General features: G+C 38.3%; 1 protein-coding gene across 1 annotated transcript in view; it reads right to left on the bottom strand.

Moving 5' to 3' along the window:
- Positions 1 to 790: 790 nt before the first annotated feature.
- Positions 791 to 16,501, bottom strand: part of LOC126272585 (interleukin-1 receptor-associated kinase 1-like) — a 148,314-nt gene continuing 132,603 nt past the window's right edge. The window contains exons 12-14 of the mRNA XM_049975511.1: positions 15,688 to 16,383; positions 4,256 to 4,474; positions 791 to 2,589 (exon numbers count right to left, since the gene is read on the bottom strand). Of these exons, the coding sequence (XP_049831468.1) occupies positions 4,304 to 4,474; positions 15,688 to 16,383 (867 nt within the window). The 3' untranslated portion in view covers positions 791 to 2,589; positions 4,256 to 4,303. The remainder of the gene's footprint in view (positions 2,590 to 4,255; positions 4,475 to 15,687; positions 16,384 to 16,501) is intronic.

The following is a 16,501-nucleotide window of genomic DNA, read 5'->3' on the forward strand; positions in this document are numbered from 1 at the left end:
AGTCATGTCATAGACCAACTCTGCTACAAACATTGCACAGCTGATTATATTGGTATGACAACCAACCAGCTGTCCACCAGGATGAATGGCCACTGCCAAACAATGGCCAAGAGCAAAGTCACCACCCTTTGGCACAACAAGCAGGTAAATGTAACACGTTCAATTTCAATGGCAGTTTCATAACCCAAGCCATCTGGAGCCTCCCCTCCACCATCAGCTTTGCTGAACTGCATGGATGGAAGTTGCACTTACAAAATAACTCCCATAATCAGCCCAACTTCAACCTAGAGTAAACTACTGCCCCACACCCTCCACCCAAGAGTTTCTAATCTCTCTGTCCTATCACGTTCTCTCAATTCACGTCCTGTCACCATCATTGTGTGTCACTCTTTGCCAATGCACCCACTGGTCTTTCTCCCTTCTTTGATGCTCTCCTTTTCCACTCCCTGCCCACCCCCCGCCCCCCTCCCTCCTGCACTGCCTCCCGACATTGTGCCTACCTGCCTTATCTTGCCACCATCTAATCCCTGTATGCTCTTCTAGGCTACACTGAATTCACCCCATCCCCCAGCTGTATCCTGTTATCCCTTCCCCTTCCCTGCAAATTGCTGCTTCACGGCGTGACACAGTGGCATTCTGCCCAGAGAAAGTGGCTATGTGAGCATGAGGTGTGTGTGTGTGTGTGTGTGTGTGTGTGTGTGTGTGTGTGTGTGTGTGTGTGTGTCAATAGTCACCTTGTACTTTATTTTGATTCATAATACACTATCAGCAAAGTAGAATACAATTCTTAATGGAAATAGTCTTTTATTCATCAAACAGCTTCATGCTTCAATGACAAATATTACAAAAATTTTACTATTAATACTATTAATATTAAAATATATTCTCAAAAATATCTAACATTTGATATTACAATTCCCTTAAAAGTAAGACTAGCATTAACACAGAAATGTTTTTTGTTTTCTTTTATTTTGCTTTTTTCTTAAAAATCTTTCCTCACTATGAGGCATTATATGTTTTTAAATCCTCTTCTTAACCACAATAACAGTATAATACAAAATAGAGCTCTTATCTCCATTATGCTAAGCTTCTTTAACAAAACAGTATGCAGACTTTAAGCAAGCATTATAATTATCACATTTGCTCTTGAAAATCATTTCACTCAGTTCTTTAATAATATATAAAATCTTTCTCTTAAAAATAGAAATTTCTAAAATATCTATTTGCCTTTCTTCTCTCCTCTTCATTAGAACTGGTTTGTAAAAATATGTACATAATAATCAATCGATTTTAAGAGTTACTGGGAGGAGATCGCATCTTTAACATCATCAGAAACAACAAGAAAGAGCACAGTGTTTAGAGATTCACTCTACTATTACCCACGTTTCATTTCATCTAAAATATTATTTTAGTTCAAAATTTAAATTCACTGAGCATAGAACAGGCACATTAGCTTCAGTACTAAAATCACTTTTACTCTCCATGTAACACACAAAGTAAAGAGGACAAAAACTGTCAACTTAATTCACAGCTATTTAACAGTTATACTGTGTTTGCTGTAGGTAGCTTTTCTTGTCCATATATTTATCCATTAACCACCATTATCAATTTTTTCTCATTTTTGTAAATAATTATGATTATGCCTAAAAGCAACATGTAGTTTCTGACAACATATTCCTTCTCTCCACTTCATTCTTGTAACGAACAGTTAAAATAAATGAAAGAGACAGCTTCTGGGGCTCTACAATACATCTTCTCTTACTCCACACTACCTAGACTTCTTTCCTCTCAAAGATTGTTAATACATGGCAAAAATATCCTGTTAACAATTTTCCCTTTATACAAAAACAAATTTTGAAACAGATACATAGCATAAAAAATTAATAAGTGACGTGAATTTAAGAAATGCTTTCATATCTCCTGCAAAAAGCAGTTTGGTCAAATGTTCATACAAATGTAATATAAGAAACAACAAGAAGAAAGGAAAGGAATGGAATATGAAGAAGAGGAGATACGAATTACAATACATACTGTGTCAGAACAATGTCAAACACAGTTTTTCTACCACTCTGACACATATTTTTATGCAAACAGTTGTAACATGAAATACATTGCCAAATTAAAGCACCACTTTAACAGGAAAATTTTTAAATCTCTGTACTTATAATGCATTGCATGTGGCTCGGTCACTGACTGGGTAAGTGTCAAAGTACAATTAAAATGATACAAGCTTCAACACACATATAGCCTTAGGATTTATTTGTTTTTCTATCATTTATTTCCACTTCTGATCATGCTTTATGATAGGCAACATGTCAAGTTCCAAGACTGTAAAGTCTCCAACAAATGATTCAAGACATTGAGGAAGGACCTCAAGAGTAATGGACTGAATCAGGAAGACATCCAAAATTTGATCAAAGTACAGATCACTGTTCAACAATTGTAAGGGCTTACATGATGAGCACAAGCAAAATCATAGCTGGAAAGACGAGAGAAGGCAGGTGGCCAAACCAAGAGTATAACACTTTTGGTCTGCAAAAAAGGCTTCCAGAAATTCTTTATTGTTACTTGGTGTGGTGTCTAATGGCCCTAAAAGGAAAAAGAAAACATAATAATAATGATGTTAAGTTCTCACACAATCAGAAAGCACAACTGATGCAATGTACCAAGCACAAATTGTCATTTCTCTGCTTTCTACTCAAAAACAAGTCACAGACGTCTCCCAAAATAAGGAAGAGAAAGTGTGAACCAAACATAAAAAATACTGAAACAGACCTGGAAAAATAAATGAAAAGTAATTTCTTGAGTGATAACCATTTAAAATGGTATCTGTCTATATGTAACGCCATATGTATTATAACTTTAGATTAATTTTACTAAACACCGTAAACTTTCACAACTGGTACTGGCATCAGTCGAAACTTCCAGGCTGACAAGCCATGGTCTTTCTCCTAATGTTTCCTCTCTAAATGCTGGAGACATCTTTAGAAGTAAAGTTTACCACTTTACTTCAGAAGATGTGCACATATCAGCTTGGAAGTTTAAGGGATGTTAATTTCATTAGCCTGTTTGTAGTGATAGAATTGACAAAACTATATCTTTGCTTGTATGAAGCACATTATAAGATGATAAAAATTTAATTTGATTCATGATCAAATGATTCTGTAGTGTAGAAACAGAGCCATTATCAGATTTCTTTCTTCTTTTCCATCATGTTTTGAGGCTTTTGTGAAAAATAAGTGATTATACGGTTCCCAGTACATAACAGCCACCAACAACAACTTCACCTTGGATAAACAATTACTGCTTCAATTACTAAAGACATTTGAGCTTTCAGTAATTCTGCAAATCATTTTCAATCTTGGTACTTACAATGTAAAACATGAAGAGACAGGTTTGTCATTACGCAAGTAAAACTTACATTCCCTGCTTCTGAGATGGCCCCCTCAGAAACTGTTAAGGGAAAAACAGCAGACAATTACAACAAAATTCACATATACAGTTTCCAGATAGGTTAATTTCAAATTTTGTAAACTGTGAACAGTGAAAATGGAAATGAGCGTTTGGCGTCATTGGCCGGGAGGCCCCTTGCGGGGTAGGTCCGGCCGCCTTGGTGCAAGTCTTATTACATCCGATGCCGCACTGGGCGACCTGCGCACAGGATAGGATGATGATGAAGACAACACAACAACCAGTCCCTGAGCGGAGAAAATCCCCGAGCCAGCCGGGAATCGAACCCAGGCACCTAGGATGGCAATCCATCATGATGACCACTCAGCTATGCGGGCAGACAGTGAAACTATATTAGTTCCTATACTATGAGAATCACCAACATTTCATCCAAATTTTATGGTGCCAAGTATAAGAACTAACATGCCACAGGACTAAATGAATGCTTGGGGAGAAAACATGGTTAGCTAACCATTCACACAGTAACTTCATGACAATTCATTTTTAGCTTAAAGCTCCCAAGTAAAATGAAGGTACAGAGGGAAAACACGATACTATACAAAACTACCTTGAGCCCACTGATTTCCGTTGCATCATGCAGGCAACAATAGCCTAAAACTGAGTCGAAATATCAGAAATTGGTGGAATAAAACTAGTCCTGATCCTTCATTACATTAAAATGTTGACCTTTATGTATGGTTCATATATTATACTTAAATAGGACAAGCCTCTACATTCTCTAAAAAATTAAATTTAATATTAATATTAACAAATGGAATTTGCTGCATAAATGTCAAATACATACTATTAACAGTTATGGAAAGATGTTCAGTATGTTATTACGGCAGTGTTATCACAACATGTGTGTACTTTCATTAACACTGGAACTGTCTGCATTGTTACTGTCACTTCTGATGTTATCTTCACTCTTAATTCCAAGTGCAGAGAGTAATGGCAGGCCACCAACACTTGCCTCTCCAGGTGCAAAATTGTTCACTACTAGCACAGCATCCCTCTCTTCTACCTGCAGATGAAGAGTAAAAATATGATTAAATCTTTTTTAAACAGCAAAAACAAACAAAATGTATCAACTAAGTGACTCAGACAGATTTCCTTTATAGCCTGAGTCAGAATAGGATGAAGAATTTATGCATGAAAGTCAGAGAGGTTCAAAAGCAACAGTTACTACAAAACTGAAACATTCATAACACACAGCAAACCAATGGATGACCAACTCTAGTTCAAAATGATGGTAAAGATGAAATTAAATCAGTCACTGGAGTATCCTACATAATCTCGTATTTCAGAAAATTACTTGAAACAATAGGTATTAAGACCCCCACTTCTTCACAGTTTGTGAGAAACAGTCTGAAACAAGGGACAGCTAGTGAACCCATATATATGAAATGTGTTCAAAAATGAATGAGAACTTTGTAATTTTGCGTGTTTTATTAATTTGATTCACGTTTTTTCAATATTGTGTTGGTCAACACAAGAGAACAGTATTTGAGCAATATTAGCCATATCAGATACTTAGTCTGTTAAAAAAGATAACACATTTTGATAGCATCGGTGATTATTTATTTTGTATGCAAATTAATCAAAAATTTGTAATAAAATTTTGCAATAACAACATAATAAAGTACAGAAACATTTTACAAACGTTAAATATTATTTTTGTTGAATCTGCTATAAGTAAAACGAGAGTTTACAAGTATCGGATAAGGCCATAAAGATGCTGAAAATGATAAGTGCCCTGAATGTCTCAGCACATCAACTGATGAAATCATGGAAAAAGTAAAAGAAATTATTATGAACAATCATCTAATCACAATCAGAGAAGTCTGACGTGTTGGCAAATCAATTGGCTTGAGTCATGAAGTATTTTTGGATGTTTCAGTATGAAACCCATGAGAGCAAAATTTGTCCCAAAATCATTGAATTTCAAACTAAACCAGCACTGAGTGCAAGTTACTCAGGACTTGCTAGATGAAGCTGACAATGATGCAGAATAACTCAAGAATAACAGGTGATGAAACGTGGGTTTACGAATATGATGTTACTACTAAGGCTCGGTTTCCTCACTGACGGCATTCTGGATCACCAAGATTGAAAAATGTTTGAAACGTTTGGTTAAATGTGAAGATTATGTTCACTGCATTCTTCAACTTCAATGTCATAGTGCACACTACTGCATCACAATGAGACATGTTCATACGTCATTGCTTGTTTGTGAATTTCTGGCTAAAAACAATACTGCAATGACGCCCCTAACTCCATGCTTATCAGACAAGATCCTATGTGACTTTTTTCTGTTTCGAAAAATAAAGCATATCTTAAAGGACTATTATTTTACAAGCATAGATGAGATTAAAAGTGCATTGCAGAGAGAATTAAAAGATATCCCTAAGACAGAGTTCCAGAAATGTTTCACGTATTGGAAAAGTACCAGTGTAATGTACAGTATCTAATGGGAACTATTTTGAAGGAATGTCATGGTTACACTAATCCTGAAGCCTACAATAAGACATTAAGAAATGTGAGACATAACCATCATATCTCTTGACTACAGATATTGTATTTAGCATGGCAATACTTGGCCATACATTACCACATAGAAACAAGAGTTACTGCAAAAGCTGAAAAAGAGATCTTTTTCTCTTAAAGCCCACATTTAGCTCCAAGTGCTTTCATCTTTTTGTACATGATAAAGTAGTTCAATTCCCAGTAAAGAACCTCATGATTCTATGAAATTTTGCTTCCTGCATACGACAAATGCCTCAGAAACTGTTGTGATATTTAAATCAGAAAATTGACACCATGGGAAAAATTCAACTGAACCAGTGGCGTTCTCATTTAAAAAATGGTGGCATGTGACTGACAACAAATTACATTCTAGTCATATGTCAACTGTCTGAGGAGGAGAAAAGCTTGAGAAAATTTGTGAACTTGTTCTTTGACCCCTTTGAACACTGGCAGAGTTAACTGGATTGATGAGGACCTCTGTACAGTGAATCCCAAAGATAATATGAGAAATGAGGAGGATTTGTTGCCAAAACCTTCCCAGGTAACAACCAAGAAGTTGCCGACACACCCTAGTGGGGAAAAGTATACTATGCAAGCTACACCAAAAGCACCACTATCCTGGTATCTTTTGGGTATCCCCTCTAATCTATTTAGAACATTCTGCAAACACACAAAGGATAGCCTATTGAAGGTAAAATGTTTGAAGTTGTTAGGTCACAAAATAAACCTCCTCAAACAGTTCCAAGACTCAATGTTTTGACCTCTCTGGTAGGATATTCTTCAGGACTCATCTCATGTCCGCATGTAACTCAACATTCTTGAAGAAGATTCTAGAAGAGTGGTTGGAAAGAGTTTTTGGAGAAGATTTAAGAGGAATATGATGCAGCTTACCAGCTCAAAAGATTTTATCTTCAATGGCAGAGGTCATGAAAGCTTGCAGACTTACATAACATTCTACTTGAGAAACTGACATGTTATTCCATTAATGGCATCTTTTGCATGAGTGGGGCCTCAACCTACTAACGGAAGACAGAGGTCTACATTTACACAATGAAACTAAGAAGAACTGTTAAACAAGGAGTGGGGAAGCATAAAATGTGGGTCCCCCCAAAGGTTCAGTATTGAGTCTGCTCCTGTTCCTAACACATGAACATAACCTTTCGAAGGAGAAAGGAATCATGTAAATAATTCTAAATCTTGCAGAGGCCTCTTCGATCTTTCTTCTAAGTGCAGTTACATCTCAATGGTATTTGTCACAGGTAATAAAAACCAGTATTAGTCAAACTGTGATTTACACAATCCCAATACAAGAAAGAATTTCCATACAAGTACAGCTCCATATTCTCTATATCCTTACAATTGATAGGTAACTCTTACTCTATGTAAAATATCAATGTAGTCATGCACATATTACGTTAAAAATAAGGTATCCAGAAGCTATCTAATATAAATGAAGGAAAAACAACTATTATCGAAGAGTCTGGTACTCAGGGAGGAGACTGAAATCACATAATAAATATCTGATATCATAGACTACTCCACTATCATGATGGTACTGATTTGACAAGTGGATGCTGAAGCAATTGATGAAAACTCTGGAAGTGGGTAATTAACACCTAGATCACAGTATGCCCTGCCACTTACCTGCCAATTACATACAGGCAACATTTGGCTATATCATTGGCACCTAATCACCACAAAGGGTTTGGCATAGCTAAGTAAACTCTCAGATGGAGAAAATAACTTAAATGTATGACGGCAGATTTGGGAATCAAATATTATTGTAAACACAGCTGGTTTCTTGAACTTATCAATTACTTGCTTCATAATGTTCCTTACATGCTTCACACCTTGATCAAGCCAATTCCTCTGCAATTTATTGAAGACTACATTCATATTATCAGTGGCAAGAGACTACATCTTCATTTGAATTAAAGGAATATTATTTTTCAATAACAGAATATTCATCTAATTTTTTGCACCTATGAAGTCTTCCAGCTTATTCAGTTGTTGAGACCTCAGTAACCATCACTCCATATCCAAATTTGTTCCACTAATTTTAGGCTAATAATCACACATTCTAGAGCATTTAGAAGGAATGAAGATGACATCTTATAGAATGTCCCTTATTCCCTTTAATTACAATACATATGAACCCAGTTTCAATTGACACCTATAATATCAAGCAGTGACTGCTCTTTAGGATTCACCTGTCAAGTTCTCTTAAGTGGTTGGATGTTAGTTTTAATCAATTAGTGGCCCACCAGATGCACTAGAGGGGTTTGACTGGAAAAAATATTTTCTATTCATGTCACAAGCAGTTGGGAGTAATGAAGGTCAATTCTGGCAGAGCCTCACCTTATAAGAACAACCCTAAAACAATTGGAGTGAAGCTGTTGACCAAGGGGATTTTAACTCAACAGCCACACACCCCTTTGACATGACATCACCCTGAGGTCTAGATCCAGATGTTTAGGCCAAGCACCCCATTCCTTTTAACACAGTGCTCCACTGTTATTCTGAAATATGGTTGCTGAACCATGCCGAGAGCTTATGGTTATAGGTCACTGAAAGCACTCACTAGTCCTCAGCTCACTTAAAAATTTAGTCCACATCACAGTAATGTGACAAAATCAATAAGATACTAGTAATCGTGGGTGAAATACAAACAAATGAATGAGTAAATATATATAAAAAAAGTGTACATGGTTGAACCGACAGTCAGCACAGGCAATACAATAAAAATATATTTTCAAAAATTAACTTTTACACATATCTGCACAGACAGTAAATAATAATTACAAAGCAATAACACACATAAATAAGCATCATAGTTGGTATAATCACACATTACTTCTTAAAAAACGTTGAGTGCAGCAATATTTTTGTATGAATGCTTCACTAATACAGGATGGTCTTAAAGTCACAATCTATTTCCTAAGAATAATGGATATATTTACACAATACACATGTGTATTTATTGTCTCTCTCTCTCACTTTCCTCCCACTCCCTCTCTCATCAAATTTCAACATTGCTTCCAGCTACTGTTTAAGAGCAGACCTGGATACATTCTGAAGCACGCCTTGTGGAACAGCCGATGGTGCATCCTGGATTCTACATCTCCATCTACATGGATACCCTGCAAATCACACTCAAGTGCCTGGCAGAGGGTTCATCAAACCACATTCACAATAATTCCCTATTACTCTAATCTTGAACAGCAAAGGAAAAAATGAATACATATATCCTGCCGTGCAAGCTCCGATTTCCCTTATTTTATTATGATGATCGTTTCTCCCTATGTAGATTGGCATCAACAAAATATCTTCACATTCAGAGTTGAAAGTTGGTGATTGAAATTTTGTGCGAATATTTCACCACAATAAAGAAAGCCTTTATTTTAATGACGTCCACCCCAAATCCTGTATCCTGTCAGTGACACACTCTCCGCTATTTCACAACAATATAAAATGTGCGGTTTCACCCTGAACCCTCTTGAGATACTCCATCAATTCTACCTAGTAAGAATCCCAGACTGTGCAGCAATACTTAAAAAGTGGATGGCCGGTCTCTTTAGTGGATCTGTTACATTTTGTAAGTGTTGGGCCAATAAAATGCACTCTTTGGTTTGCCTTTCCCACAACATATTCTTTGTGTTCTTTGCAATTTAAGTTATTTGTAGCTGTAATTCCTAGGTATTTAGTTGAATGAATTTACGGTCTTTAGATTGGACTGGTTTATCGTGTAACTGAAGTTTAATGGATTCCATTTAGCACTCATATGGATGACCTCACACTTTTCATTATTCAGGGTCAACTGCCAATTTTTGCACCTTACAGATATCTTTTCTAAACCATCTTGCAATTGTTTTGATCTTCTGAAGACTTTACTTGATAATAAACGACACAGCATCATCTGCAAACAACCTAAGATAGCTTGTCAGATTGTCTCCTAAATCGTTCATACAGTTAAAGGAACAGCAGACAGTCTGTAATGCTACCTTTTGGAACTCCATATATCAATTCTGCTTTACTAGATAACTTTCCATCAATTAGTAAAAACTGTGACCTCTCGGACAGGAAATCATAAATCCAGTCACATAACTGAGATGATAGTCCATATGCTTGTGTAATACAGTGTTAAAAACCTTCTGGAAATCTAAAAATACAGAATCAACTTGAAATCTCTTGTCAATAGCACTCAGCAGGTCTTGTGAGTAAAGAACTAGTTGGGTTTCACAAGAAAGATGTTTTCTAAATTTGTGTTGACTGTGTCAATAGACCATTCTCTTCAAGGTAATTCATAGAGTTCGAACACAATATATGTTCCAGAATCCTGCTGCATATCGACGTTAATGATATTACTCCTACTATCTTTCTTGAATATTGGTGTGACCAGCTCAATTTCTCAATCTTTGGGTATGGATCTTTCGCTGAGAGAGTGGCTGTATATGATTGTGAAACAAATACTAACAAAGAGAGAGAGGGGCTGGCCAGTACTTACCTCAGCTCAGTACAGCCAATAGATACACAAAGCGGAACAGAAAATTTACGTGTCCTAGCTTTCAGAACTTTGTTCCTTCGTCAGGGAGGAGAGAGGGGGGAACAGGGGGAAGGGAAAGAGGTTTCAGTTACTCACAACCCAGGTTATGAAGCAACAGGGGAAAGGTAAACTGGGAGGGTAGCAAAGATGGAGGCATGGGTGTCAGAGGGAAGCCAAAGATATTCTACTGTAAGTACTGTGCCAGCTTCAAACCAAAGAAGATGCATACAGAAGTAAAGAGGTATATAGTATAAAGATAAACACAACTATGTAGGATGAAAAGATGCGTGAACGGCTAAAGAGGAAAGGGAAAGAGGAGAAGACTGAAGAGCAAATGGGAGTGAGGTTGGTTACCATAGGTTCAGTCCAGGGGGATGGCAGGATGAAAGGATGTGTTAGAGTGCAAGTTCCCATCTCCGCAGCACCGATGGACTAGTGTTGGGTGGGAGAAGCCAAATGGCACGTACGGTGTAGTAGGTTCCTACGTCTGTAGAATTATGCTGGAGCGGATGCTCTGTTACTGGGTATTGGACATCTCTTAGGCGGACAGTTCATCTGTGCCTGTTTATGCGCTCAGCCAGTTTAGTTGTCGTCATACCAAAGTAAAAGGCTGTGCAGTGCAGGCATGTCAGCTGATAAATCACATGTGTTGTTTCACATGTGGCCCTGCCTTGAATTGTATATGTTTTACTAGTAGCAGGGCTGGAGCAGGTGGTTGTGGGGGGATGCATGGGGGCAGGTATTGCAGCAGGGTTGGTTACAGGGATAGGAACTGCAGGGTAGAGAAGGTGGTCTGGGAATATTGTAGGGTTTGACAAGGATGTTACAGAGGTTAGGGGGGCGACAAAAGGCAACTCTGGGTGGTGTGGGGAGAATATTGTCAAGGGATGATCTCATTTCAGGGCTTGACTTGAGAAAGTCATATGCCTGGCGGAGTAATTTGTTGATGTATTCGATGCCAGGATAATATTGGGTGACAAGGAGGATGCTTCTGTGTGGTCTGGGGGTAGGAACATTGTTGTTGGACGGGAAGGAATGTATTGCTTGGAAGATCTGTTTGTGGACAAGGTCTGCAGGATAGTTGCGGGAGAGGAAAGCACTGGTCAGGTTATTGGTGTAATTGTTGAGGGATTCGTCACTGGAGCAGATACGTTTGCCACGAATACCTAGGCTGTAGGGAAGGGAGCATTTGATGTGGAATGGATGGCAGCTATCAAAGTGAAGGTACTGTTGTTTGTTTGTGGGTTTGATGTGGACAGATATGTGGCTGTGAGCTTCAACAAGATGGAGTTCAAAATCCAGATCCAGGAAGGTGGCTTTTGGAGAAGGACCAGGTGAAATTCAGGTTCGAAAAGGAGTTAAAGTTATGGAGGAAATTAAGGAGTGTTTCTTCACCATGAGTCCAGACCACAAAGATGTCATCAATAAACCTATACCATGCCAGGGAAAGTAGGTGTTGGGTCTTTGGGAAAGCCTCTTCCATGCAGCCCATGAAGAGGTTGGCATAGGACAGAGCCATCCTGGTTCCCATGGCCATTCCCCTGATTTGTTTGTAGGTCTCGTCTTCAAAAGTGAAGTAATTATGGGTGAGGATGACGTTGGTAAGTGTGATAAGGAACGAGGTTTTTGGAAGCTCTTCGGGTGGGTGTTGGGAGAGGTAGTGTTCAAGGGCAGAGAGACCATGGGTATGTGGGATGTTTGTGTAAAGGGATGTAGCATCTATGGTGACAAGAAAGGTTTCAGGTGGGAGGGGAGTAGGAATGGATTTGAGGCATTCTAGGAAGTGGTTTGTGTGTTTGATGTAGGATGGGAGTCTGCGGGTGATAGGTTGGAGGTGTTGGTCTACTAGAGCTAAGATACGTTCTGTTGGGGCTTTGAAGCCTGCCACAATGGAACGGTCAGGATGGTTCTCTTTGTGGATTTTGGGTAATAGGTAGAAGGTAGGGGTACGTGGCTCAGGTGGAGTGAGTAGGTTGATGGAAGCCGTTATGAGGCCTTGTGAGGGACCTTGGATTTTTAGGATTTTCTGCAGCTCAGTCTGGAGGGAGGGAATGGGAACCTGGGTAACAGCTTTGTAGGTTGAGGTGCCAGAGTTGACACAGTCCTTCTGCCACATACTCCACATGGTCAAGTACCACAGTTGTGGAGCCTTTATCCGCCAGGAGGATGACAATAGAGCGGTCTGTTTTCAGCTCCTTACTGGCAGGGGCTGGGGTGATGTTGAGGGTTGTTTGTAGGTCTATCGGCCGTACTGAGCAGTTGTATATGATTGTTAAGTATGGAGCTATTGCATCAGTATACTCTTAAAGGAACCTAATTGGTATACAGGACTGGAAGACTTGCTTTTGTTAAATCATTTACGCTGCTTCGCGACTCCAAGGATATCTACTTCTAAGTTACTCATGTTGGCAGTTGTTCTTGATCCAAATTCTGGAATATTTACTTTGTCTTAGATTCCTGCAATCCCTTACCTTTGTTTTGTACATCCTCAACTTTATGTCTCCAAGGTGTAAAATCAGGTGAGGGTGATGGCCACAGTCTTGCTGAACCTCCACTATCCATCTGTTGGTTAATCTTCAATTTAGGTATTCTTTTATTATGAGGCAAAACGAGTATGTCCTCCGTCCTGATGGAACACAACAATGTCAGCAATGCCTCCTTTCTGATGCTGTGCTTCCAGGAATTGCTCTTTGATGTTCAGTGGTAGCTAGAGGTCACTCATTACCCCATATGAGGCAGTTATGTTTCTTAATTTTTTCACAGATGTAGAATGTGGCTTGATCGTTAAACAAAATGTAATGCATAAGCTGTTTGTTGTGTGCAACCCCTGTCAGATTGTAATAAGCAACTCTCAGAGTTGCGTGATCTTTATGGTCTAATTGGTGAAGTATCTTATTATGGTACACTTCTTTCTTTACTGTGAAGTGTAAAACTTGCATAATCACTGATTTTGACACGTCTAACTTCTTGTCTAGATGAGTTGATGCAATCACACTCTTTTTGATTGCTTCTCTGATTCACTGCCTCTAGTGATATAAGAGGTCCCCTACATGTGGTTCATTAGCAAAATTTCCAGTTCTCTGAAACATATTGACAAGTAACAAGTTCTATGCTCTTGTCAGGCACTTGAAATTTCTGAATGAACTCCTGCTGCAGATCCAGATAAGAACAATCACACAATTGCACACTAACAGCAGCCTCATGTTCTTATACCATAAACATTCTTATTTATTATCCTGGGGGAGGGGTAGTGAGAATACGCCCATGCTATCTCAGAGATGGATTATAATGATACATATTATGTAAATGCATCCATTATATTTTGGAAATGGATTGAGACCTTATGACCACCATGTATTTCTTTAAGCTGTTATTGGACAGTTGTGCTTTTCAAGAAGCATCAGAATTCCATGCCTTCTGGAGGAACACAATTTCCCATCCTTCAACAGGCAATGATACTCTAGGTTTTCAGCTCTGTGAGATATTTTTCTGCTTTGTGCATCTTAGGCCTACTCAGTGTATCTGAGCATTACTGACAAAGCATAATTGATTGACTGTATCAAGATTCATATTTAACACTGTTTAACAAAACTGCAGTTATCTGTTAGAAGGAAGATTAAAAGCGAATTTGTTATACAGGGTGAAACAAAAATACACTACCATTTGAAAATGCACTAATTCACGCAATAATGTAGGTAGAGAAGTAAAAATTGACACACGTGCCTGAAGTGACATGGTGTTTTATTGAAACCGAAAACAAATGCAGAAACTGCCCCCAAGAGATGACACTGGACATCAACACATCAGTGATGCTGAATGAGAATTGTGTATAAATTGAGCTGTAATGAGGAGGAGGAGTCATATCATCCCTAGCCTGCCGGATATACACCTGTTGGAAGGTACAACCCTCATGCACCCATATTAATACATGTGCGAAAGATCTTCTGGGCAAATCATTTGGTGAGAATTGTGTGTCGAGCCACCACATCTGCCACCTTGACTTCCCAAGTCCCCAGACCTCAATCCATGTGATTATTGGTTGTTGGGATACCTGAAGTCACAAGTCTTTTGTGATCCTCCGACTTCATTAGGGATGCTAAAATACAACGGCTGACAGCAATTTTCTCACCATGCCTACTAATATGGGGTACAGTGCTGTTCACAACATTGCTCCTCAGTTACAGGTATTGTTCGTGAACAATGACCGACTTGTTGAACATTTGTTATAAAGATCATCATCTTTGCTAAAAGTCAACTGTTATGCTAATTATTGCTCATGTATCATAGAAAGTGTCATCTGCTAGTTATTTTGAACACTTTTGTTTGGTTTCCATAAGCACCTATGTAATTTCATGCATGTGTGCAAATTTTTGCCCCCCCTACCTACATTATTCCATGAAGTATTGACTTTTAAAACATCAAAAAACTTTTGTGTCACCCTTTACAATTCTGTTAATACATTATGATATGAATTATATGCTATTTTATTTGTAGAAGGCACTGGTTCTGTATTAAGTATATAGTTATGTAGGTTAAATTTTGACAAAAGTAGAAATCATCAATTAATGGGTTCTTAACATGGAAAGAAATACATTCTATCACTGGGCAATAGTTTGCCTCTCTGTACATAGTGGTGCCACTGACAGTGTGGAAAGAACTTTCGAGACAATAGTGACTACGATTCAGTATGAAGTTTGAATACCTTTCCAAAGTTATTTGTTAAATACACTGCTGAATTGTGAGAGAAATCTGAGAACAAACACAAATTTTGCTCTTAGGCCTATTTGACTGCAGAACACAATACTGGCCTGTACTCAGCGCTTACAAAATATTTTTTTGAAAATTTCACATGAACTTATTAAAAGTGTGACCTTTTCTCACCTAGCCAATAAACAAACTTAAAGTATGTGGACCTTTTAACAATTTTCTTGTGGATGCTCAATAGTGGACTAAAAACACATAAGATACATAAGATCACATTAAAATATTTGTTATCCAGCAGAGGTATGTAGAAGTAAAAATATCACTTGTAGCTTGCACTAGTTCAGAGATGTGAGGTTGAGTAGGAGTGTGAGTGTGAGGGTTCGGAGGAAAAGGTTTTATTTTTTTTTTGGGGGGGGGGGGGTAGGAGGAGGGAGGGATCATGTTGAAAATGTAATTATGCTTACCTTTTCTGATTTACTGTTATTTTGACTTGCAGATTCTTCGGCAACTGGTATATGCTTGGAGAAAGAGCTGGCTGTTGGTGGTGTAACGGCTATCAGTGGTGCAGCAGCTGGAATTGTCAATGGCAGTCCAAAGTCATTTTGTCCAAGGTGTGATGCAACAGACTCTGCAGATGTCTTAATCAAGCTAGGAAGCACAGTTGGACGACTAGGCAAATTCAGAATTTGCCCATCAATATTCAAATTATCACCTGCACCATTTGCAACTAAATTCACTGCTTTCTGCAAACTATTCATCTGAAATGGATTTATACTGCCACCACCATTGGGGTGGACATTTTGCTTCCTGGGTGTGTTGAGGATGACTGAGTCAACAACACCATTAAATTTCATTTCATTTGGAACAGCTGTTTCAACAATATTATTGAAGTTCCCTTCATAAGGAAGAGGAGATGGTACATTCATCTGAATATTGTACACTAGTCTGTTTTCATCCTCAGGATGCACATTCATTTTTTGGGCATTCCCATTACTGACCACATCAAAAAATCGATTGTTGGGCAGCACAGGAGATGCCAATCCCCCAGGAATCTGCTGTTGCTGTGGTAACACCTGTTGCTGCTGCTGCTGCTGCTGATGGAGGTGATACAGCGGGGAAATAAAAGGCAAGTTTGGAGCTCCATGAGTCAAATCAGGCACCTGAAATAAGAAAGTAAACTAGAAGCCATTACACATAAACTGAATCAAAATAATTCTTTATTAAATCTCTCTTAGTCAAATCACATAACTGCATGTAATACCTGTTCTCCCTGTCTGC

The sequence above is a fragment of the Schistocerca gregaria genome, chromosome 5 (genome assembly GCF_023897955.1).
Source record: "Schistocerca gregaria isolate iqSchGreg1 chromosome 5, iqSchGreg1.2, whole genome shotgun sequence".
In the NCBI taxonomy this organism is placed as follows: domain Eukaryota; kingdom Metazoa; phylum Arthropoda; class Insecta; order Orthoptera; family Acrididae; genus Schistocerca; species Schistocerca gregaria.